Here is a 24,838-nt window from a genome sequence, read left to right as displayed (position 1 = left end):
CCACCCTCAGGGCCAGGCCCTGACAGGAGCCCAGGTGACTCGCACACAAGGAGGGTTTATTGGCTAGAGAGCAAACGCAGGCAGAAGTAAAAACACCAGATAAAAAGTGAGTGTGGAGAGGTGGAGGCTGCGGCCGCTGGACTTGGCTTGAGCTGTGAGGGGTGGGAGGGGAGGATAGCACCGGAAGATGCTGCTCCGGGCCCAACACCAGCCCTGGCCAGGCTCTCCCCTCCCAGGGGCAGCGCCCAGTCCCCAGGGGCTGCCAGAGCTCTGTGCCTTGCTGCATTCCCCCATGCAGCTTTTGGCAATTGAAAGGCAGGGCTCTCACTGAGTGCACCTGGGGCTTCCTGAGCCCATCTGCGGCCCCACCCTGGCCTAGGTGCTGAGTGCAGCTGCTTCAGACAGCCCCTCCCTCCTTAGTGAAGCCGGGAGGGTGGGGTGCTCAGGGATGCAGGCAGGGGCAGGGGCTCCAGAGCCACAGGTCAGAAGCAGGGCTGGGGGAGGGGCGGGGCCATTCAGCCTCAGGCACCCTCACAGCTAGGTGACCAGGAGCAGGGACAGAATGGGGTGAATTCTCCCCACTCTGAACAGAAGTGTCACCAACAAACAAGGTAAGTGGCAGGGCTATGCCCATCCTCTCCTGCCCAGGCCAGAATGTGGGGGGGTGGGGGGACCTGCCTAGCTGAGCAGTTCCAAGTAGGTGACAGGGACTTTGCCCTTCTTGTTGCCTCTCTCGCCAATGAGCCAGTCAGGGTCCATGCCAGGCAGGCTGTAGACAGTGATGAGCTGCAGAGATGGCAGTAGAGGACGGTCATGGCCTGGCCAAGGGTGGAACTGGCCCCAGGACTAAGTGGGGACAGAGCTGCCACCTCCCCATGGCCCGTGGCATGTGCTACACTTTCAGTGGCTGGCGCTCATCTCACCTGCTCCATAGAGACCCGGCAGAGCAGGGATTGCCTCCTCAGAGCTGGAGATGCCCTCTCTAACCTGCTGGTCCCCGCTTTCCCATCAGGGCCCCTCCAGGCCCAACGTGCCTGATCCCAGCGCCCAGGCTGCTCCTCACCCCGCCCATTCCTGCCCCACCTTGTGGCACCAGGCCCACCTCATCAGCCAGCAGGGCCAGCTCACTGCTGTCGGCCGCCTCGTAGTCATAGAGCACCCGAGCTTTGCGGGTGCCACTGGCAGGAGGGGCCACCTCTTCCAGGCAGAGCGAGGCCTCCCCCGGAGGGGCCAGGCTGGCCACAGAGGGCACAACAGGCATAGTGGCCGCAGCGGTGGTGGGTGAGGTGCTGCTCAAGGGTGGGGAGGCAGGCTCTGTGGTGCCCACGAAGGTGCCTGGAAATCTGGAGAGGAGGGATACATCTTAGCAGGTGGGAGTCCCAGAAGGGACCCCAGAAGCAAACTCCCCTCCCCAGCCCCCGGAGCCCCACTCCAGTCCCAGCTACTCACATGGCACCCTGGGAGCTGGCAGCACAAAGGGAGAAGCGAAGCAAGGGAAGGGTGAGATGGCCCTACCCCCGGTCCCTGCCATCCTCCCCACCCAGGCATTCCCTAGAAACCCTCTGCCCCCCGGTCCCTGCCATCCTCCCCACCCAGGCATTCCCTAGAAACCCTCAGGGTACCCAGGGGACTCAGGTCAGTAAGGCCAGCCACCCTACCCTCATACACGTGAGGTGCCCGGGCCCAGAGTGGGTTCCGGCAGAGCCCTCCAACCCAGCTCAGTGTCATAGGACTTGCCCAGAGGAGCTCATGCTGCCCACGGATGGGGTCTGGGAGCCAGGGGACCCCAGTGGGCTCAGCAGTGCTGGCCCCGTACCTGCCCAGCTGCTTCTGCAAGTCCAGCATGTGGCGGTAGCACTGTGCGTAGTAGGTTGTCTGAGACTTGACGAACTCATGGAGGCAGCGCAGGTGGTTCACCTGTGGGGAAGAGGCCAGAGGCTGACTTCTAACGTCCCGCCCTCAAAACAAAAAATTCCATCCCCATCCCTGTCCTCTACCAGACCTTGCTTCGGCATTCCAGGGTGCCCTGCCCCTATGCCCACACCCTCCCCGGTGGGACTTGCTCTGTGAGGGCCGTTCTGGGGCAGCCCTGCTGACCCCGTGGTTCAGGCACACCGGGTGCCCGCTGAGGGTTGCGCTTCAGTGAAGGTGGGCGGGGGACTCACATGAGTGCTGCTGATTCCCTCCAGCAAGAGACGAGTCACTTCTGCTTGCCGGTCAAACTCTGTCTGGGCCACGCGGAGCTCCTGCTCGGCCTGGGCAGGGCAGGGCAGGGCAGGGCAGCCGTGAGCACCCACACACCACCCACCAGCTTCCTCGCAGTCTTCCCCTGGAACCTACCTGGGAGCTGCCTGTCCCTTTTCCCCTGGGAACACAGAGAGCCTTCTAGGTCTATGCCTGACTTCATACATGGAGGCCCAACCCCAGAGAAGCTAGAGCCCCACTCAGGACCCCCACAGGCAGCTGTAGTGACAGACCCTCCCTCCATCACCCATTGGAGAAATCCACCCAGCAAGTGCATCCTGAGGGCCTACTGTGTGCTACAGGGTACTGTGGAGAAAACATTTCCCCACAGAGGGGAAACTGAGGCCCAGGGAGGGAAAGCAGTAACCCCTCCCCAGTGGGTGTAGGGCAGAGTGAGAAACAGACCAGACCCCACAGCAGCAGGTGTGCCTGTACCCTGCCACCCCTTCTTCCCCGAGCCCAGCCCCCCAGGCCCCAACTTACCTTGTCCACCTCATCATTCCAGAGCTGTGGAGACGGCAGCAGGAGTGGCCAGCAGGAGAGGGGAGAGGAGGACAGCTGGACCCTAGAGCCTGTGCCCTGCCCCAGCTCCCAGACTCAACTTCTGCCCCCTGCCCCTCTGCCCCACCCGCCCAAACAGGAGCTGAGACTGGGCCGAGGCAGGCCTGGGAGCTGGGGGCTGGCAGTCCCAGTCCCTCTAACATGCCTCATGCAGGAAGGGAGCAGCCAGCAGGAGTCCTGCTTCTATTTCTCCTACAGTGTCAGCCCCAGACTCTGAGTGGGGTCTGAAGAGAGACCGAGTGCCCCACCCCGTCCTGACTGTTGGCTCAGGCTGGTGGGCTGGGAGACAGGACCGTGTGACCCTGGGCCAGTCACTGAACTTTTCTGTCCTCTGGCAGAGAAAGGCAGCCTCGTGCCTGAGTCACACTGGGACTCAATGGCAAAAGAAAAACAGGGCAGTCTCCACCCTCTAGGATGTTTCTCCTTCCACTGGGCACAGGGAGGAGGCGGGAAGTGGATCCTGAAGAAGAAAGACCGTGCCCGGCCACGACCAGGAGACCCAGCGCTCCTGCCGCTTCCGGAGATCTGACCCGAGACAACAGCCCGAAATAGGGAACGCGGACCCAGGCCAGTGTGCGTGGCCCACCCATGTGGCCCCCATGCTGCTTAGGAAGTCCCCGTCCAGGAGCACTGGAAGTTGCTGTGAGAGCCAACTAGGGTTGGTGGCCTGAGGGAGTCACCCAGCCACAGAACGAGGGCACGAAAGACACAAGGCAGCATGCTCACGACAGAGGTGAGGGTCTCACCCCTGGGGGCGGGAAGGAGAGAAAGTGGGCAGACAAGGTGCAGCAGTGGTGACAAGCATGAGGGAGAGGTGTGGCCTAGTCCCCAAACTACACAGGAAATACCAGACATCCCAAGAAAGCTTAAAAACCATGACATGCGAAGCCTCCACGATCCTGTCCTCCCCACCTCCTGCCCCGACTCCCCCAGGGGCCCTGCCTGAGCCTCCTCAGGACAAGACATGCCCTGCTCCAGAACCTCTGGGCCTTAGCACAGCCTCAGGCCCTCCCGCCCCCCAGGCGCTCTCCAGGCCTACACGGCAGTCCACTGCCTCCTGTCTTTAGGGGTCTGTGAACTCCAGAAAGGCACGGCCAGGCCTCCTCCTCTATCCTCAGGGCCTCCCCAGGGCCTGGCATTCAGAGACAGCAGGAGGTGGAGGGGCCCTGAGGATGGGACAGCTGCCGCCCTGAGTTCTCCACGCTACTCGGTACGGCTGGCCCTGCCGCCAGCTCCAGCGTTTTGCAGAGGGGAAGCAAGTCCAGCTCCATGGCCACAGGGCACAGGGGCCAGGCAGTGGACAGAGGTGGGGGCTGCTGCCCCTCCCCAGTGTCTCAGGACTGACCTGATCACATGGCAGTGCCCCCACCTTACCCACTGGCCTCTAGCTCCTGTGCAGTCAGAGGCAGTGGCATGGGACTTGGGGAGAGAGGACGAGGGGTCGGGTGGGGGTGGGGTGCGCTTACCGCGGAGGCGCTGGCCGAGAGAATGTAATTACGAGGTCTAGTCTCCTGAAAGTCAGGCACCGTCTGGCGGGGAACAGAGTTCATGTGGGGAGGGGGTCACCCTGGGCCAGGGCCAGGGTCGAGGTCAGGAGGCTACCCCAGAGTCTTGCACAAGGAGATGCCAGGAGGCCTGACCCCAAGGACAGGGGGATACAAACACAACACAAACCCTCTTCTCCCGACTCCAACCACCTGGAGATGAGGGGCCTAGGGACGTGGAGAGTCCAGACAAAGATCAAGCGGCTGTAGGCACTGGAGCCCAGGAGACCAAATGCGGTGAGGAGACAGCCGAGGCTGCCTGAGCAAGTCACAGGCTGGGCTCTCCCCTCCCAGGGGCCACAGCCCCCTCCTCCCAAGACCAGTGGCTCAGATGCTCCAGGGTCCCACAAACACAGCCCACCCCCACCTGGGATGGCTTTTTCCATCCCAGAATCTGCACACCGCATCTCTCACTCCTGCATCAAGGGCCAGGCCCTTCCCGACAAGGGTGGACAGATGGATGCATGGGCAGACAGAGTGACAGACGTCCAACATTTGCAAAAAGCTGACTCACAGGCCCCAACGCCTGGCATCCCCCCTAAACCAGAGGCCCTGCACAGTAGAGGCTCTGGCGGGGAGACCAGCTGCTTGCAAAATGCCCCAAGGACGTGGGCTGGCCACGGCACCGTGGGTCCACGGGCAAGATGGGCAGACCGGAAGCAGCACAGCGCATGGGACAGGTATACTCACATCTCCCTCACACTGAGCCAAGTTACCCAAAGCAGGACGGAAAGGAACAAAAACAAAGAGTTAGTGAGTCCACAGCGCAGGCAGGAGCAGGCCCCCCAGGCCCTAGTGGGAGGGGACACCAGGCGGTCAGGCGGAGGGAGGCACCACAGCCTGCCCTCCTGAAGAGTCCTAACGTGTGTGTGCTTATGGGCACAGAGCTGTGGGGCTTGAGTCCTCTGGAATGCTGTTCCCCGGGCTGCCCAAGTCCTAGCTCTGGAAAGGGTGGCCTGGCCCAACCCCAGGATGCAAGGTTGTCCAGGCCCACCAGGCGAAGGAGAGGTCGTACCACTGCAATGACTAAGGAAAGGCTCCCCTGGCCTGGCTGATGGAGTGTGTTCTGGCTGAGTTACTCCAGAGACATTGTCTGGCCCTGAGTGACGGGGGAGACTGTCCTGTTCAGGTGACTTAAAAGAGGTCATCCCAATAGGCACAGGTCACCCTAGCCAACCCCAAGATGGAAACAGCTATACCCCTGCCTCTGGTCTAGACCCCACACACTTAAGTGACCTGAGACCCTGCACACAGTTTTCGCCACGGGCAGTGCAGGTTCTGGGGCACACTATGGGAGGGGAACACAAGGTGTATGGACAGCTGTGAGCCCAGGCTGGGCCTGGCCTCCCTCGGCTAATCACCCGGCAGCCACAGGTAGCCATCTCCCAGCAGGCCCTGGGCCTGGGAGTTCCCTCTGCAAGGTGTGAGGCAGCCTTTAGGCCCTGCACCCCGAGCAACCTCTCGTGCCAGGAGGGTGTTCACCCTTGGGCCCAGCTCCTCTGATCCTGGCCTCGCCCTGGGCACATTGTCCCAGGCTACGTCCCATTGACCCAGCCAGGCTGAACAGGCCTCAGTGGGCTGGGAGTGAAGGGGGCGCCAGACGGCCCAGGCCCTATCCAATCTCATCAGGCTGCTTGATAGGGCCCCTCAGACACAGCCCTGAGCAAGTGGGCGGTCCAGCTCCCAGGTTCTCCACACCATCGTGGGGGCGCCTGAGCACAGGGACCCTGGGCCTGACGTTCAAGCAGCAAGTAGTAGAGTTAGTAAGAAGGTGCCATACCTGGGCAGAGCCGGGGACAGAGCCGAGCATCTAGGAGGGCAGGGCATGCAGGGGACTCCAGCTGCCTGGCGGGGTGACTGTGGGGTACCCTGCACCCAGCTGGGGGCACTGCTGATCCACCCACACCGTAAATGTCTCCCCGGGAACCAGAGCTCGGGGGCCACCAAGGCTCCCTTGAGGGCAGGGACAGAGAGGCTCAGCCCAGCAGCCCCCAGCCAGGCATCTCCAGCCAGGGAGAGGGGAGAGAGGTCATGCCAAACACCAGGTCCCTTCATGCCCCCACCACTTGGCTCTAGCCAGAGCCTGGGGGCCAGGAGGCCGGTGGCAACACCTACCGTGGCTTTGGCTTCTGCAGCCTTGGCCTTCTTCAGCCTCGCTTTGCAGGCATCCAAGTCCAGACGCCGGTTTTGGAGGAGCCGCCTCTCCTTCTACAGGGCAGGGCATGGGGACAGTGAGACCCTGGGCCGCCCTGGGAGACCCAGAGCCATGCATGGCAAGATTGGTGCTGGGGACTATTGAGTCAAGACAGGGAAACTAAGGCCCAGAGATAGGAGGTCACTCAGTCCAAAGGAGCCCTCTTTGGGGAGGCCCCAGGAGTTTTCAGCCCCAGCACTGGAAGACAGCCTGTGCTCAAAGGCTCTGAGGAGAGAACGCCATGGTTACCATGAAGCGTAGTAGTCCCAGGGCCCTCACCGAGATGGTCTTCCAGTCCCCCTCCAGGAAGTTGCGCAAGGGTGTGAGGAAGCTGATGGAGGCCGTGTGGATAAAATCCCTCTCCGCAGCTCCCAGTTGCTTTTCGGCTTCTGCCACCTTGATCAGTGTCTTCCCTGAGAAAACAGAGTTGAAAGGTGAGGAAGGTCAGGCTCAGGCTGCTCTGATCTACGGGCAGCAGGAGAGGGCTCAGGAAGAGCTTGCTGAAGAGCAAGGGCCGGGGTGCTCAGTGCAGAACGCTTTGCCTGGGAAGAAGAAGGAACCTACACCACACCGTCAACTGGGGACTGACAAATAAACAGTGGGACAGCCAAAATATGAAACACATCGCAGCCATTATAAAGATGGGAGTTAGACTTCCAGAATGTCAGAGAAAGGAGCTCAACAAATCCCCGCCCAAAAAAAGTAACAATAAAACTGGACACAGGCCGGGCGCGGTGGCTCAAGCCTGTAATCCCAGCACTTTGGGAGGCCGAGGCGGGCGGATCACAAGGTCAGGAGATCGAGACCACAGTGAAACCCCGTCTCTACTAAAAATACAAAAAATGAGCCGGGCGCGGTGGCGGGCGCCTGTAGTCCCAGGTACTCAGGAGGCTGAGGCAGGAGAATGGCGGGAACCCGGGAGGCGGAGCTTGCAGTGAGCCGAGATCGCGCCACTGCACTCCAGCCTGGGCAACAGCGTGAGACTCCGTCTCAAAAAAAAAAAAAAAAAAAACTGGACACCACGCCAGGTGTGGTGGCTCACACCTATCATCCTAGCACTCTGGGAGGCCGAGACAGGAGGATCACTTGAGCTCAGCAGTTCGAGACCACCCTGGGCAACATAGTGAGACCATGTCACCTTGAAAATAAAACAAACTGAAAGAAAACTGGACACAATTGTCAAAAACATCCATTTCTGGACTCTGGAAATTGACCAAGGCAAAAAACAAATTAAAAAGCATTTAATCAAGAAAAACTGCTGGGCTGGATGCTGTGGCTCACATCTGTAATCCCAGCACTTTGGAAAACCAAGGTAGGCAGACTGCTTGAGCCCAGCTGTGCAAGACCAGCCTGGGCAACATGGCACAACCTCATATTTATAAAAAATAAATTGAAAAAAAATAAGAAAAATGAGCAGCGCCTCAGAGCCTATGGGGCACTGTCAAGTGAACCAACATATGAGTAACACGAGTCCCAGAAGAGGAGAAAATAAGGCAGAAAAAATATCTGAAGAAACAATAAGAGGCTGGGAGAGCTGGCTCATGCCTGTAATCCCAATACTTCGGGAGGCCCAGGCGGGAGGATCATTTGAACCCAGGAGTTTGAGGCTATAGTAGTAAGCTATGATTGTACCACTGCACTCCAGTCTGGGTGACAGAGCAAGATCCTGTCTTAAAAGGAAAAGAAAAAACATGGTTTGATTCATCACATACAAGAGAGCTACAATAAGATAAATTGTCTTCTCATTAGAAACAATAGAAGCCAGACAGCAGTATGATGATATATTACTGCTTATGATGAATTTATGATAAATTACTATTTATTCAAAGTAAAGAAAAAACTGTTCATCCAGGAATTCTATATATAGCAAAACAATCCTTCAAAAGTGAAGGCAAGGCCGGGCGCAGTGGCTTACACCTGTAATCCTAGCACTTCGGGAGGCTGAAGTGGGTGTGTCCCTTGAGGTCAGGAGTTGGAGACCAGCCTGGACAACATGGTGAAACCTCATCTCTACTAAAAATACAAAAATTAGCTGGGTGTGGTGTGCATCTGCAATTCCAGCTACTTGGGAAATGGAGGCAGGAGAATTACTTGAACCCGGGAGGCAGAGGTTGCAATGAGCCAACGTCACACCACTGCACTCCAGCCTGGGCAACAAGAGCAAGACTGTCTAAAAAAAAAAAAAAAAAAGATACGGCCGGGCGCGGTGGCTCACACCTGTAATTCCAGCACTTTGGGAGGCTGAGGCAGGCAGATCATGAGGTCAGGAGTTCAAGATCAGCCTGACCAACTTGGTGAAACCCTGTCTCTACTGAAAATACAAAAATTAGCCAGGCATGGTGGCGAGCAGCTGTAATCCCAGCTACTCAGGAGGCTGAGGCAGGATAATCGCTTGAAACCGGGAGGTGGAAGTCACAGTGAGCCAAGATCGCACCACTGCACTCCAGCCTGGGTGACAGAAAAAAAAAAAAAATCCAAAGATACACTTTAAATTTAAAGACATGAATGGGCTGAAAAATGTATAACAGGTATGCAGTAACCACGAGAGAGCTAACGTGGCTATACTACTACCAGACAAAATAGACTTTAACACAAAATTGTACTAGAGACAAAGAGTAGTACTTTATAATAAGAGAGTCAGTTCATCAGGAAGATGCACAAATATAAACATACAGACCTAAGACAGTTCCAAAATACATAAGGCAAATACTGACAAAGAGAGAAACAGACAATTCAACAGTAATAGTTGGAAACTTCAATACTCTGCTTTTTTTGATTTGAGATGGAGTCTCGCTCTGTCTCTCAGGCTGGAGTGCAGTGGCGCGCTCTCAGCTCACTGCGACCTACGCCTCCCAGGTTCAAACGATTCTCCTGCCTCAGCCTCCCGAGTAGCTGGGATTACAGGCGCGCACCAGCATGCCCAGCTAATTTTTTGTATTTTTAGTAGAGACGGGATTTCACGTTAGCCAGGCTGGTCTTAAACTCCTGACCTCAGGTGATCCAACCACCTTGACCTCCCAAAGTGCTGGGATTCCAGGCGTGAGCCATCATGCCCAGCCTCAATAGTCTACTCTTGATAATGAATAGGACAACAAGACAAAATCAGCAAGGACATACAAGCCATGAACACTATTGACTGATGTGGCCTCGCTGACATCTATACAGCACTGCCTCCTCAACAGCATAATTTATCATCTTCTCGAGTCAACTTAGGACAGTCCCCAGATACACCATATACTAGATCATGAAACAAATCTGAATAAATTTAAAAGGATTAAAACAATACAAAATATGGGGCTGGGCGTGGTGGCTCACGCCTGTAATCGCAGCACTTTGGGAGGCTGAGGCACGCAGATCACTTGAGGTCAGGAGTTTAAGACCAGCCTGGCCAACATGGTGAGACCCCGTCTCTATTAAAAATACAAAAAATATGCCGGGCGTGATGGCTCACACCTGTAATCCCAGCACTTTGGGAGGCCGAGGCAGGCAGATCACGAGGTCAGGAGATCAACTATCCTGGCTAAAACGGTGAAACCCCGTCTCCACTAAAAATACAAAAAAAAAAAAATTAGCCGGGAGTGGTGTCCGGCGCCTGTAGTCCCAGCTACTTGGGAGGCTGAGGCAGGAGAATGGCATGAACATGGGAGGTGTAGGTTGCAGTGAGCCGAGATTGTGCCACTGCGCTCCAGCCTGGGCGACAGAGCGAGACTCCGTCTCAAAAAAAAAAAAAAAAATTATAGGGACCAAGAACACATTAGTGGTTGGCTGGCTGGACGTGAAAATGGGGCTTGACAATAGACATGAAGGACTTTTGGGGTGTGATGGAAATGTCCTTTAAATTAGACTGTGGGCCGGGCATGGTGGCGCACTCCTGTAATCCCAGCACTTTGGGAGGCCAAGGTGGGAAGTCACTTCAGTTTAGGAGTTTGAGATCAGCCTGGGCAACATAGCGAGATCCCCATCTCTACAGAAAAATACAAAAATTAGAAGGACATGGTGGTGGACACCTGCAATCCCAGCTAATCAGGAGGCTGAGGTGGAAGGATGCCTTCAGTCCAGAAGGCAGAGGTTGTAGTGAGCCGAGATTGCGCCACTGCACTCCAGCCTGGGTGACAGAGTGAGACTCTGCCTCAATTAAAAAAAAAAAAAAAAGTTAGATTGTGGAGATGTTTGTACAACTCTGTAAATTTACTACAAATCACTGAATTACACACTTACACGCATTTTATAATGTATAGCTCATACTTGGATAAAATTTCAAAATGGAAAAAAAAGATGGATGTGGTTCTATAAATGCTTCAGTGAAAAGATACCTGTAATATGATAACAAGTTAAAAAGTCAGGTTCTGGCCGGGTGTGGTGGCTCACGCCTGTAATCCCAGCACTTTGGGAGGCCAAGGTGGGTGGATCACTTGAGGTCAGGAGTTGGAAACGAGCCTGGCCAACATGGTAAAACACTGTCTCTACTAAAAATACAAAAAAGCCAGATGTGCTGGTGGGCACCTGTAATCCCAGCTACTTGGGAGGCTGAGGCAGGAGAATTTCTTGAACCGGGGAGGCGGAGGTTGCAGTGAGCCGAGATTACACCACTGCACTCCAGCCTGGACAACAGAGTGAAACTCCATCTCCAACAACAACAAAAAAAGTCAGGTTCCCAGATGGCACACAATATGATTCCATTAAAAAATACACACGGCCGGGCGCGGTGGCTCAAGCCTGTAATCCCAGCACTTTGGGAGGCCGAGATGGGCGGATCACGAGGTCAGGAGATCGAGACCATGCTGGCTAACACGGTGAAACCCCGTCTCTACTAAAAAATACAAAAAATGGCTGGGCGCGGTGGCTCAAGCCTGTAATCCCAGCACTTTGGGAGGCCGAGACGGGTGGATCATGACGTCAGGAGATCGAGACCATCCTGGGTAACACAGTGAAACCCCATCTCTACTAAAAATACAAAAACTTAGCCGGGCGAGGTGGCAGGCGCCTGTAGTCTCAGCTACTCGGGAGGCTGAGGCAGGAGAATGGCGTGAACCCGGGAGGCGGAGCTTGCAGTGAGCTGAGATCCGGCCACTGCACTCCAGCCTGGGTGACAGAGCGAGACTCCGTCTCAAAAAAAAAAAAAAAAAAAAATACAAAAAATTAGCCAGGCGAGGTGGCAGGCGCCTGTAGTCCCAGCTACTTGGGAGGCTGAGGCAGGAGAATGGCGTGAACCCAGGAGGCGGAGCTTGCAGTGAGCTGAGATCCGGCCACTGCACTCCAGCCTGGGCGACAGAGCAAGACTCCGTCTCAAAAAAAAAAAAAAAAAATACACACAAATAGGCCAGGTGCAGTGGCTCACACTTTGGGAGGCTGAGGCAGGCGGATCACTTGAAGTCAGGAGTTCGGGAACAGCCTGGCCAACATGGTGAAACCCTGCCTCTACTAAAAACACAAAAATTAGCTGGGTGTGGTGGTGGGTGCCTGTAGTCCCAGCTACTCAGGAGGTTGAGGAAGGAGAATCACTTGAATCTGGGAGGCAGGGGTTGCGATGAGCTGAGATCGCACCACTGCACTCTAGCCTAGGTGATGGAGTGAAACTGTGTCTCAAAAAAAAAAAAAAAAAAACACACACACACAAACCAAAACTGATGAAGAGAAGATTCCATTTTTTACTCTTTTTTTTCTGCATAGAGTTTTTACATTTAGAATGAATTCAGGTATTATGTGTATAATTATTTTTTTAAAGTAAAAAAAGAAAGGAAGGGAGGGAGGGAGAATCAGAGCTAGAGACCATGACCCCTAGTCCCTGGCTGTGAGGCCTGCTCACCATAGGGGGTGGTCGGCCCCAGCTCACTGGCCGCGTCTGCCATGTACTGAGCCAGCAGCTCCCCGTTGGTGACCCTTGAGGGGACCTTCCTGTCCAGCTTCTCATACAGGAACTCCTCCACTCGGGCACCTGTGGGGAGACAGCAGCCAAAGCCACAGGGATCCTCAGTTCAAGCCCAAAGATGAAACACAAACAGACCCAGACCTGGCCCTGCCCACAGGTGCACTCGGCCTGCTGACTTCCTTGCTCATGCCCAACCCTGAGACTGCTGTGATTGACCCAGCACTAGATGGAGGAGGAAGCCAGGGCCCATCCACTTCTCCCTTATTAATATGATTACAGAACATAATACATGCTTGCACAATTCTCTGCTCCTGGCACCCAAAATTTATCTGGCCCCTCAATGAACCACAGATCAGATTTACGGGCAGACACACAGCATGACCCGGAGCCACCCTCCTTTCCCCGGAAGTCCTGCAGGTCACTTCTGTTTGACCTTGGGGGCCTGCCTGGGTGTGCTCCGGGCAGTCCCTTCATCTCTGGGCCTTGCTGACCTCTGCAGTGACCAGGTTTGGGCCGGACATGGTGGCTCATGCCTGTAATCCCAGCACTTTGGCAGGCCAAGACGGGTGGATCATTTGAGGTCAGGAGTTCAAGACCAGCCTGGCCAACATGGTGAAACCCGTTCTCTACTAAAAATACAAAAATTAGCTTGGTGTAGTGGCATGTGACTGTAATCTCAGCTACTCAGGAGGCTGAGGCAGGAGAATCGCTTGAACCCGGGAAGCAGTGGTTGCAGTGAGCCAAGATCGCGCCATTGCACTCCAGACTGGGCAACAGAGCAAAACTCCATCTCAAAAAAAAAAAAAAAAAAGAGAGAGTGACCAACCAGGTGTATGTTTTGCCTGCCTCTTCTCCCACGTGTGTTTTAGCTTCCAGGCATTTTCAGTCTTCTGTGCAAAACTCAGTATTTCCACTGCCCTGGAGTGTCTGGCAGCCCAACACAGAGTCCCGCATTTTCTTTTAACTGTCCCTCCTCAACAGCCTTGAGCCTAAGAGTCTAGCTGAAACCCTGGCTGCAGCCCCACCCCACCTGTGCCACAGCAGGGCCAGGCCTCCCACGACTGTATCCCTGCCCCACAACTGCGTCCCTCCCCAGGCCCACCAGCACACACTCACTGGGGTTGGGCTGCAGCAGCACCTCTGTCTGCCTCAAGATCTTCTCTGTCCAGTTCTTGGTGCTGTCTGCCCGGGCCAGAAGGTTTTCAAAGTGGGCATCAAGCTCAGTCTTCTCAGCCTGGCCAAACTTCTCCTCCGTGAACTATGCAGCAGGGAAGGCCAAGGGGTGGGGAGGGCTCAGAAGGAGGTGGGGGAGTGGAGGGGAAAGGGAGGACTGCCCCCACCAGCAGGAACCTAGGCAGGCCCCAGGGACAAGTAACCGGCCCTGAAGGTGATACTGTGTGACCTGGCAGGGCCTCACTGTTTTCCCATTTGTGAAACGAGGTGGCTGGACCAGAGTATGGGAATCACAGCTTCTTTTGGAAATCCAATGAATCCCCACAAAATGCACATTCATACACAATCTGACCCATAGCTTAGTGGGGTGAGGACCCCTGGGGAGGCCAGCCCTAGGGTCCTTAGAGCCTGACTCTGAAGGAGAGGACTTGGTAGAAAGTGTTCGGGACAAATGGGGCACGGAGCAGGGTCTGGGGTTATCAAGGGGCTCCATGGGCATCTGGGAGCTGCTAGGGAAAGGGTGCCAGAGGAGGGAGGGGAAGAAACCAGGGTCGGGGGTCAGAAGGACCTGATTCAAGTCTTAGTTCTGCCACTGTCAAGCTGTGTGACCTTGGGCAAGGGGCTCTGCCTCTCTGAGCATTGGTTTCCTGAGCTGAAAAAAGGGAATAATAGCACCTCCCTCATAGGTCATGAGGATGAAAGAGGAAAGATGTGGGTTAGACATAAACGCTGGGTCTGCTACAGTGCTGCTGCCCCACGTACGGCACCAGTGCTACGAGCTGATGGGTGCAGAGACGTCTGGGAAGGAAGGGGAATGCAGGGAGGGAGGATGACCAGATGGTTGGCTTTGGCCACCTCGTAGGGTAGATGGAAACACTGCCAGCCTATCAGAGCCAGTGGCTGGGCACACCCAGGGCCCAGATGTCGCATGGGTCCCCATCAAAGCTGGCAGAAGCCACGGGAGTTACCTAGGAACAACCAGAAACTGGTCCAAGTCCTGGCCCCTCTGATCTAACAGTGTCCTGTCCTAAGGGTTTCCTCATGACCCCATCAACCTCTACCGCAGGAAGGGCTGTTTCCCATTTCACAGATGCCGCCACTGAGGCTGAGCAAGCAGCAGGGCCATGCAGGAGTCGGGTCAGCCATGAATCATCCCTGGGTGCAATCAGCTCCAGCAGCGGCGGGGGGGCTGGGCAGCCACCAGGAGCTCAGCAGTCATCAATTATGTAGCAGAGCTTGGGTTTCTCCCTGCAGGGCTGGGAGGGCCCAGCTGCCAGGGGGCTGGCTGCTCCTCCCCCACCCTGGCTGTCTCTGCCTCCTCTTCCTCCTCACACTCCCCAAACTGAGACCTTCCAGAGCAGAGGCTCAGCCTTCCTCAGCCCGTCGTGGCTCTATCACCTTACTAAGTCCTTTGAAGGGGATGGCATTCACCCCATTTCCCAAATGAGGAAACCAAGGCTCGGAGAGGCAAAGTCTCCCTTCTGGGCCTGAGAGCCCCCGCCTGGACAATGCAAATAACAGGATCTAGCTCATTGGCTATTTGGCCACAGTATGGGGCTGATACATGTTAGCTAGTATTATCATCACCATCATTAATGAAAAGCCTTGGCTAGGCACAGTGGCTCATGCCTATAATCCCAGCACTTTGGAAGGCTGATGTGGGCGGACGGATTGAGCCCAGGAGTTCAAGACCTGCCTAGGCAACATAGTGAGACCTCATCTCTACAGAAAAAAGAGAAAAAAGAAAAAAAAAAGAAAAAAAAGGCCCAGCACAATGGCTCATGCCTATAATCCCAGCACTTTGGGAGGCTGAGGCGGGCGGATCACGAGGTCAGAAGATCGAGACCATCCTGACTAGCAAGGCGAAACCCCTTCTCTATTAAAAATACAAAAAATTAGCCAGGCGGGGTGGTGGGCGCGTGTAGTCCCAGTAACTCAGGAGGCTGAAGCAAGAGAATGGCAAGAACCCGGAAGGTGGAGCTTGCAGTGAGCCGAGATCGCACCACCGCACTCCAGCCTGGGCGACAGAGCTCGACTCAGTCTCAAAAAAAAAAAAAAAAAAAAAAAAATTAGCTGGGCGTGGTGGCACATACCTGTAGTCCCAGCTACTCAAGGGGCTGAGGTGAGAAACGAGGCGGAGGTTGCAATGAGCCAAGATCATGTCACTGCACTCCAGCCTGGGTTGAGAGAGCAAGAACCTGCCTTAAAAAAAGAAAGACTTTGTGAGGCCGAGGCAGGCGGATCACGAGGTCAGGAGTTCGAGACCATCCTGGCTAACACGGTGAAACCCCGTCTCTACTAAATATACAAAAAATTAGCCGGGCGTGGTGGCGGGTGCCTGTAGTCCCAGCTACTTGGGAGGCTGAAGCAGGAGAATGGCGTAAACCTGGGAGGTGGAGCTTGCAGTGAGCCGATCGCACCACCACACTCCAGCCTGGGCGACAGAGCTCGACTCAGTCTCAACAACAATAAAAAAATTAGCTGGGCATGGTGGCACACACCTGTAGTCCCAGCTACTCAGGGGGCTGAGGTGGGAGCCCAGGAAGCGGAGGTTGCAATGAGCCAAGATCATGTCATTGCACTCCAGCCTGGGTGAGAGAGTAAGAACCTGCCTTAAAAAAAGAAAGACTTGGCCAGGCGCGGTGGCTCAAGCCTGTAATCCCAGCACTTTGGGAGGCCAAGGCGGGCGACACAGCGAGACTCCATCTCAAAAAAAAAAAAAAAAAAAAAAAAGAAAGACTTGGCTGACTTGGCTGGGCACGGTGGCTCACGCCTGTAATCCCAGCACTTTGGGAGGCCAAGGCGGGTGGATCACGAGGTCAGGAGTTCAACACCAGCCTGGCCAAGATGGTGAAACTCCGTCTCTACTAAAAATACAAAAATTAGCCGGGCCTGGTGGCACGTGCCTGTAATCCCTGCTACTCAGGAGGCTGAGGCAGAGAATTGCTTGACCCCGGGAGGCGGAGGTTGCAGTGAGCCTAGATCGTGCCACTGCACTCCAGCCTGGGCGACAGAGCGAGACTCCATCTCAAAAAAAAAAAAAAAAAAAAAAGACTTTGGGAGGCCGAGGCAGGCAGATCACGAGGTCAGGAGTTCAAGACCATCCTGGCTAACATGGTGAAACCCCGTCTCTACTAAACATACAAAAAATTAGCTGGGCATGGTGACAGGTGCCTATAGTCCCAGCTACCTGGGAGGCTGTCAGGAGAATGGTGTGAACCTGGGAGGTGGAGCTTGCAGTGAGCTGAGATTGCACCACTGCACATGGCTGGGTGAAAGAGCGAGACTCCATCTCAAAAAAAAAAGAAAGAAAGTCAGTCAGGCATGGTGGCTCATGCCTGTAATCCCAGCACTTTGGGAGGCCAAGGCGGGTGAATCACTTGAGGTCAGGAGTTCAAGACCAGTCTGGCTAAAATGGTAAAACCCCATCTCTACTAAAAATACAAAAATTAGCATGACATGGTAGTGCATCGCTATAATCCCAGCTACTTGGGAGGCTGAGGCAGGGGAATTGCTTGAACTGGGGAGATGGAGGTTGCAGTGAGCTGAGACTGCGCCAGGCTGCGTGACAGAGTGACTCCATCTCAAAAAAAAAAAAAAAAAAAGGCCAGGTATAGTGGCTCATGCCTGCAATATCAGCACTTTGGGAGGCTGAGGCAGGAGGATCACTTGAGCCCAGGAGTTTGAGACCAGCCTGGCCAACATGGTGAAACCCCATCTCTACTAAGTACAAAAAAAAAAAAAAAAAATTAGCCAGGAGTGGTGGCAGGTGCCTATAATCCCAGTTACTCGGGAGGTTGCAGTGAGCCAAGATTGTGCCATTGCACTCCAGCCTGGGCGATAGGATGAGACCCAGTCTCAAAAAAAAAAAAAAAAAAAAAAAAAAGGAAGGAAAGAAGAAAGGAGGAAGGGAGGGAGGAAGGCAGGCAGGCGGGCACGTCTCCCTCACATCCCTCCTCAGCTCTTGAGAGCTACCCTGATGGTACCAAGGGCATCACCCTAAATGTGCACCTCAACACCTGCCCTCCTTACCAAGGTTGAGAACAGCACTCCCCACCCTGCCCTCCCTTACAGGCCACATCTGCCCAGGTGAGAAGTTCTACCAGGCTTTCCCAAGCTAGAGGGCATTCATCCCATGTCCACTGCAGCCTGTCTGGCTCCATGACGACGATGCCACCACCTCTCTGGCTTTTATAAGCATTACTTCTACCACTACTATTACTATTACTGCAATGACGACGAATAGTATTAGTACTATCACTCCTCCTGCCTTCTCCCACCCCCACTGGCCAAATCTGCCTTAGGTTTTCTTGCCTCCGTGCCCTTATCTGGGCTGCTCCTGCCACTTGGACCAACGTCACAGGCCCCTCCCTACTTTCTGGGCACAGTTCAGGGGCCCTCTGTGCAGGAAACCATCCCAGAATGACCCATACAAAAGGGATCCTGCCCTCTGGATCCTCATCTCAGGGCCAAGGCCTTGTTCCTTGCTGGATGGGGGAGGCTCTTAAAGTTGTTTCTCGTACCCGCAGGGACTGGGAGGTTCCCGAGCCCATCACATGTACTGATCACAGAGAACCCCTCTCCCATCCCTCCTGGCTGTCTCCCATCCAGGCCAGCGTGGTCTCAGGCAGAGCCCCTCTACGGCCTCTCCTGCCAGGTCACATTTCAGGCCTCTCTGTCCCCTGGCCTGCCACTCTGCCCCAATCCTGCCAAGGGGAAGGGGTTTGGTGCTGGAGTCCGAGGCTACTCCCAGGAAAATGGCAGCAGTGGGGTGGGCGTGCAGAGCAGAGAAAGCCTCTATTTATAAAGCTCCCAGCTCCCTCCCTCCCACCCCGAGGCTGGGGCCTGACTGCTGGCTCCCACTCCAGTAACAGTGACCCTGTGGGGCAGCCCCCACCAAGCAGAGCCACACCTAGGCCCCGCTCTGCCTAGGCCCTGAGAGCCCTGGCCAGGTCAGGCAGCAGGGCCCCAGCCCTAGCAGGGAACTGGCAGATCAGGTTCTTCCCAGATGTGGGAGATAGTGTGGTTGCCATACCAACAGCAAAGTGGGTTCCCCCCTCCCAGATGGACTGGGGCCATCCAATCCGAGGGGCTCCGGGATCCTGGCATCTCCACTAGGGCTGGGGCTGCCCACCAGACTTGGAACACTTTAAGCAGTGAATTCTCGCTGGGATGCTAATCCTCAACGGGACACAGCACTTTCTAGTAAACATGACTACATGGGTTGCTGGCTGTGTCTGGGCTCCTGGGGAGGGGAGGGGAGTGCCGGGGTTGGGGGTGGGGAGACAACTGTACTCAACAGAAACAACAAAGATGACAACGACAAAGACAATGCTACAGGACCTGCTCCCAGAGCCCTGGAATGGGCCAGCCCCAGGCCTGCGGAATCCCACTGAATCCCATAACCACGGTGTTACACCTGATTTACAGAAGGGGAAGGCGGGGCTCAGAGAGAAGTGACTTGTCCAAGGGCACATGCTGAATGGGTGCAATATTAACCACGGTGACACCAATAATGAGCTTGCCTCCGGTGAGCACACATATGCAGAGTCCCACAGAATCCTCGCATCTGCCCTGGGAGGCAGGAATACTGATCCCATTTTTCAGACTGAGAAACTGAGGCCCAGTGAGGTGAAGGCACCTCCCCCAAGGTCACAGGAGGGCACTTTCCCACCCACACCTGAGCCTAGGTCTTCCCATGATGTTGAGCTGTTTCTCTCTGCCCCTAAACGGACAGGACTGGTTCCAATCTCAGTATCGTGGGCCTGAACAGCTTCCCAGGCAGATCCCAGCCCTCTCCCCATCCCCCAGGCCTAGGGACGAAGGAAACAGACCTCCCGTGGGGCAGAAAGGAAACAGCTCCTGGCTTCCGGCCTGACTATCCAAGCGTGTGAAATGGCCATGAGGGACTCATGACACCAGCCGCCCATTGCACAGGTGGGGAGACTGAGGCCCGGAGAAGGGGTTGTGGCGGACGCATGAGTCCCTGGGCCTGGGACCCAGGTCGCTAAAAGCCCCGCCAGGCGCCGGTCACTGCTGGACAAGGGCAGGGAGGTAGGACCCAGCCGGTGCCTCCTCCCCTCCTCAGCCGGGCAGGCGCCAGGGGAGCAGGATAACCCAACCGGCCCAAAGGGTGGGCACCGGTGCCTCACTCCAGGCAGTAGGGCCGGGCCGCCCGGGCTCTTTCCCTCTTCTGGTCAGCAAGGGCTCAGTGGGGCAGAGGTGTGCCCGCGGCGGGGACGGGGGCAGCAGCCCGGGAGGGCTTCCCCGCGTCCCCAGGCGTCTGCCGCAGGGTGCTCCCCGCCCGCCGCACATCCGGGCCCCCGGCGCACGGCGCGACGCCAGGCCTCACCTGCACGGCCCGGGTGAAGAAGATGCCCGCGTCCGACGCCAGCTTCTTCATGTTGAAGTCCATGGTGCGCCCGCAGGGCCGCCGCGCACGGGCCGAGCGCAGCCGGCAGCCCCAGGCCCAGCCGCCGCAGCTAACCGCACCCCGCCCACCTGCTGCGGGCCACCGGCCCTCCGCGTACCCGCCCGCCCGCCAGCCCGCAGCAGCCGCCTAGCCAGTCCGAGCGTGCAGGGCGGGGCGCGGAGGCCGCGGGACGGAGTAGGCGGGGTGCGGAGGCCGCGGGGCGGAGCTAGGGGGCGGGGGGCGGAGCTGACGGCGCCGGGGCGGAGCGGGACGGCAGTGGGGCGGGGCTAGAGGGCGGAGGCGGGTTGGCGGAAGTTGAGCAGAGTTGGAGGGGGCGGGGCTGGTGGGGCAGGGGCGGGGACAGAGGGCAGTGGGGCGGAGCTAGATGGGTGGGGGTGTGGCCTTGGCACGGCCAGAGCCGGGTGCGGGGCGGGTGCAGGGCGGGTGCAGGGTGTCCCGCTGGGCAGTGCTCGCTGCTGCCCCCCTGCGCCTGCTGCCGCCACCGCTTAGGCCGGCCTTTTTTTCCTTTACTAAAATTATTATTAAAACTGGAACTCATGTGCTCTTAGATGATTGCAGGTACACACAATAATTACATATTATTTGACATCTTACCAATGCTTTTCAAAATTTTTAATTGTTAAATATGTATTTACAGTCTACAAGGTGATGAAATTGTGGAATAATGAAATCAAGTTAATTTACATGTCCATCACCTCACCTACTTTTTTTTGTGGTGAGAACATTTCAAATGTACTCTTTTAGCAATTATGCAATACTTTTTTTTTTTTTTTTTGTAGACAGAGTCTTGCTCTGTCACCCAGGCTGGAGTGCAGGGGTGTGATCTCGGCTCACTGCATCCTCCACCTCCCAGCTCAAGCAATTCTCCTGCTTCATTCAGCCTCCCGAGTAGCTGGGACTACAGGTGCCCACCACCATGCCCCACTAATTTTTTGTACTTTAGGAGAAATGAGGTTTCAACATGTTGCCCAGGGTGGTCTTGAACTCCTGATCTCAGGCAATCTGCCTGCCTCAGTCTCCCAAAGTCACTAAGTGACTGTGGTCACCAATCCGTGCAATAGATCTCTAAAATGGGCCTCTCTTGCTTTCTCCTCCCCCTACGCTGTGCCTGCTGCCTCTCCCCTATTTGTGCCTCTTCATCTCCGTTCTCTTTATTCGTACCCCCACCTCCTGTTCCTATTTCTTCCACTCTGTTTCCCTTGGGTCTCCTCCCTTTACTCCTCCCCTCTGACCTCTCCTCCTCTCTTCTGCCCTGACCTCGGTGACTGAGCCAGCCTGACCAAGATGGAGAAACTCTATCTCTACTAAAAATACAAAATTAGCCAGGCGTGGTGGCACACGCCTGTAATCCCAGCTACTTGGGAGGCTGAGGCAGGAGAATTGCTTGAATCCCCAAGAAATACTAGGCAGACAGGGGCGCGTCCCTGGCAAAACCCTACATTCCAGCTGAAAAGCCTGAATCCTGTGGCCCCAAGTGAGGCAGGAGGTTGCGGTGAGCCGAGATCGCTCCATTGCATTCCAGCCTGGGCAACAAGAGCGAAATTCCATCTCAAAAAAACAAATCCAGATGTAGGCTGGGCGCAGTGGTGAACGCCTGTAATCCCAGCACTTTAGGAGACCAAGGCAGGCGGATCACCTGAGGTCAGGAGTTTGAGACCAGCCTGGACAACATGGTGAAACCCCATCTCTACTAAAAATACCAAAAATTAGCCCGGCATGATGGTGTGCACCTATAGTTCCAGCTACTAGGGAGGCTGAGGCAGGAGAATAGCTTGGATCGGGGAGGCAGAGGTTGCAGTGAGCCATTGCATTCCAGCCAGGGCAACAGGAACGAAACTCCGGCCAGGCACGGTGGCCCACACATGTAATTCTAGCACTTTGGGAGGCCGAAGCGGGTGGATCACAAGGTCAGGAGTTCGAGACCAGCCTGGCCAAGATGGTGAAACCCCGTCTCTACTAAAATTCCAAACATTAGCCAGGCGTGGTGGTGTGCATCTGTAGTCCCAGCTACAAGGGAGGCTGAGGCAGGAGAATAGCTTGAATCCAGGAGGCAGAGGTTGCAGTGAGCCGAGATCATGCCACTGCACTCCAGCCTAGGCCACAGAGCGAGACTCCGTCTCAAAAAAAAAAAAAAAAATGAAACGCGATCTCCAAAAAAAAAATCAAGATATATACATTTAGAGAAGGAAAGAAGATTTTATTTCTTATAAAAGGGTACAGACTGCAAGATGACCATCCCACAAACTGGGAAGCATGCCTTTGACAGAGGCAGAAGGCAGAGAAACACTAAGCAGACAGGGGCAGGTCCCTGGCAAAACCCTACTTTCCAGCTGAAAAGCCTGAATCCTGTGGCCCAAAGTCAGAACTTCTATCCGTTTGCCTGCTCTCTCCTGATTGGTTCTTTCTGAATAGTGCCTTTTTATCAATCAAATATTGCCATTTCCAAAACTACTTGCAGCCCACCCCACCTCCCATCCTGTACCTTTAAAGACCCCCCCAGACCCCAGACTCAGTTGGTAGGGAGAGAGAAGTGGCTTGACTGGAGAGAGGCGACTTTCCTTCAGAGTGAAGAGGCTGGACTTCAGAGGAGAAATGGCTTAACTTCAGGGAGATGGCTTGACTACAGGGAAGAGCCATCCGGAGTGGCAAGGCTTCAGGGGAGGATTACCTGGCCGTTCCATCTGCTTTCCAGTTCACCTGTCTGCTGAGAGTCATTTCTACTGCTTAATAAAATTCTTGCCGGGCGCGGTGGCTCACACCTGTAATCCCAGCACTTTGGGAGGCCGAGGCGGGCAGATCACAAGGTCAGGAGATGGAGACCATCCTGGCTAACATGGTGAAACCCCGTCTCAACTAAAAATACAAAAAATTAGCTGGGCATGGTGGTGGCAAGGCGCCTGTAGTCCCAGCTACTTGGGAGGCTGGGGCAGGAGAATCACTTGAACCTGGGAGGCAGAGGTTGCAGTGAGCCGAGATCCGGCCACTGCACTCCAGCCTGGGCGACAGAGGAAGACTCCATCTCAAAAAATAAATAAATACATAAAAATAAAATAAAACAAAATAAAATAAAATTATCCTCCTTCACTATCCTTCAAGTGTCCAGGTGACCTCATTCTTCTTGGACACTAGACGAGAGCTCGGGACTCACCAACTGCGGGTACCCGAAAAAGATTGTCATGCTGGCCCTCTGCTGTCACTGGCGGAGGGCAGCCACCCCACACGGTAAAGCAAGGAGCCTACTGAGCTGATAACACACTGCCGTCCATGGACAGCAGAGCTAAGAGAGCACTGTAACGTGTCCTCTGGGGCTTCAGGGTTTGCAGGCACCCCGACCTGGGCACCGCCATGGGGCCTGCACGGAGCCTCGTTTTGCCCACGCCCAAAGCAGCCAGCCAGATCCTGCACTTGCCGCCCCCATGCTCCCTCCCGCAAGGGGTTGAGCATGGCGGGCCGACATAGACAGGGCATGCCACCACGCCTGGCTAATTTCATCATATTGGTCAGGCTGGTCTCAAACTCCTGACCTCATGATCCGCTCTCCTCGGCCTCTCAAAGTGCCGGGATTATAGACGTGAGCTACCACATCCGGCCTTGGATCCCCCTTTTCTTTCTGGAGCCTCTCACCTCCCCAGGCAAGCCCAGGTGTCTCCTTGGTATCCCACATTCCCCCATTAGAGTAACCATCACAGGGGATTGTGATTAAGTATCTGCTCCCCAGACAATGAACTCCCCTGGGGCCACCACATCCCTACCTCCTGTCCACCACTGAGCTCCCATGTCCAGCCAAAAGGCTGGCACACAGAAAACATTAGTTGAATAAATGAAGGCTTTATTCAACAATTATAATTTTCCTTTTTTTTTTTTTTTTTGAGATGGAATCTTGCTCTGTCACCCAGGCTGGAGAGCAGTGGCGCGATCTCGGCTCACTGCAACCTCCGCCTCCCGGTTTCAAGCGATTCTCCCGCCTCAGCCTCCTGAGTAGCTGGGACTACAGGCACACGCCACCTTGCTGGGGTTTCACCATGTTGGGCAGGATGGTCTCAATCTCCTGACCTTGTGATCCACCTTCCTTGGCCTCCCAAAGTACTGGGATTACAGGCGTGAGGCACTGCTCCGGGGCTTTTTTTTTTTTTTTTTTTTTTTGAGATGGAGTCTTGCTCTGTTGCTTAGGCTGGAGTGCAGTGGTGCGATCTTGGTTCACTGCAAGCTCCGCCTCCTGGCTCAAGCAATTCTCCTGCCTCAGCCTCCCAAGTAGCTGGGATTATAGGTGTGTGCCACCATACCCAGCTAACTTTTGTATTTTTAGTAGAGACGGGTTTTCACCATGTTGGCCAGGCTGGTCTCGAACTCCTGATCTCAAGTGATCCACTCACCTCAGCCTCCCAAAGTGCTGGGAATAGAGGCATGAGCTACCGCTCCCAGCCGACAATTGCAATTTTAAAACGTAGTTGTGCCCAGCTCTTCACAGTTATGGAAGGGCTGACACTCCGTCCTCTTTCCATCCTCTCCAAAACCCTGTGATTCGGGAAAGGGAAGAATTTTATCCCTATTTCTTTTTTTCTTCTTTTTTTTTTTTTTTTTGAGATGGAGTCTCGCTGTGTCGCCCAGGCTGGAGTGCAGTGGCCGGATCTCAGCTCACTGCAAGCTCCGCCTCCTGGGTTTACGCCATTCTCCTGCCTCAGCCTCCCGAGTAGCTGGGACTACAGGCGCCCGCCACCTCGCCCGGCTAGTTTTTTTTTTTTTGTATTTTTAGTAGAGACGGGGTTTCACCGTGTTAGCCAGGATGGTCTCGATCTCCTGACCTCGTGATCCGCCCGTCT

The 24,838-nt window shown here is 55.3% G+C and overlaps 1 protein-coding gene across 12 annotated transcripts; it reads right to left on the bottom strand.

The window, feature by feature from the left end:
• Positions 1-35: 35 nt before the first annotated feature.
• SH3GLB2 (SH3 domain containing GRB2 like, endophilin B2) lies at positions 36-20,168 on the bottom strand. 12 transcript variants are annotated; one of them, XM_077965537.1, is made up of 13 exons: positions 19,420-20,168; positions 13,529-13,670; positions 12,350-12,478; positions 6,823-6,956; positions 6,465-6,557; positions 5,040-5,051; positions 4,272-4,334; positions 2,728-2,751; positions 2,166-2,255; positions 1,817-1,917; positions 1,450-1,464; positions 1,103-1,343; positions 36-786 (listed from the first exon to the last, which is right to left on the bottom strand). In XM_077965537.1, exons 1-13 carry the CDS (start codon positions 19,513-19,515, stop codon positions 679-681), a joined length of 1,248 nt encoding a protein of 415 aa, XP_077821663.1. In that variant the 5' UTR covers positions 19,516-20,168; the 3' UTR covers positions 36-678.
• Between the last annotated feature and the right edge of the window lie 4,670 nt (positions 20,169-24,838).

This window comes from Macaca mulatta, chromosome 15 (assembly GCF_049350105.2).
Source record: "Macaca mulatta isolate MMU2019108-1 chromosome 15, T2T-MMU8v2.0, whole genome shotgun sequence".
NCBI lineage: Eukaryota > Metazoa > Chordata > Mammalia > Primates > Cercopithecidae > Macaca > Macaca mulatta.
This window is presented reverse-complemented; position numbering and strand designations above follow the sequence as displayed.

What these genes read in the sequence shown, in the direction of transcription:
- SH3GLB2 (XM_077965536.1), bottom strand. Translation starts at nt 20,000, where the DNA reads ATGGACTTCAACATGAAGAAGCTGGCGTCGGACGCGGGCATCTTCTTC. An exon ending in GGGGCCGACCACCCCCTATG is followed by an intron (nt 6,957 to 12,349) that starts GTGAGCAGGCCT and finishes CTGTTTTCTCAG; the next exon opens with GGAAGACACTGATCAAGGTG. An exon ending in TTGCAGAAGCAGCTGGGCAG is followed by an intron (nt 1,344 to 1,816) that starts GTACGGGGCCAG and finishes CCTCCTCTCCAG; the next exon opens with ATTTCCAGGCACCTTCGTGG.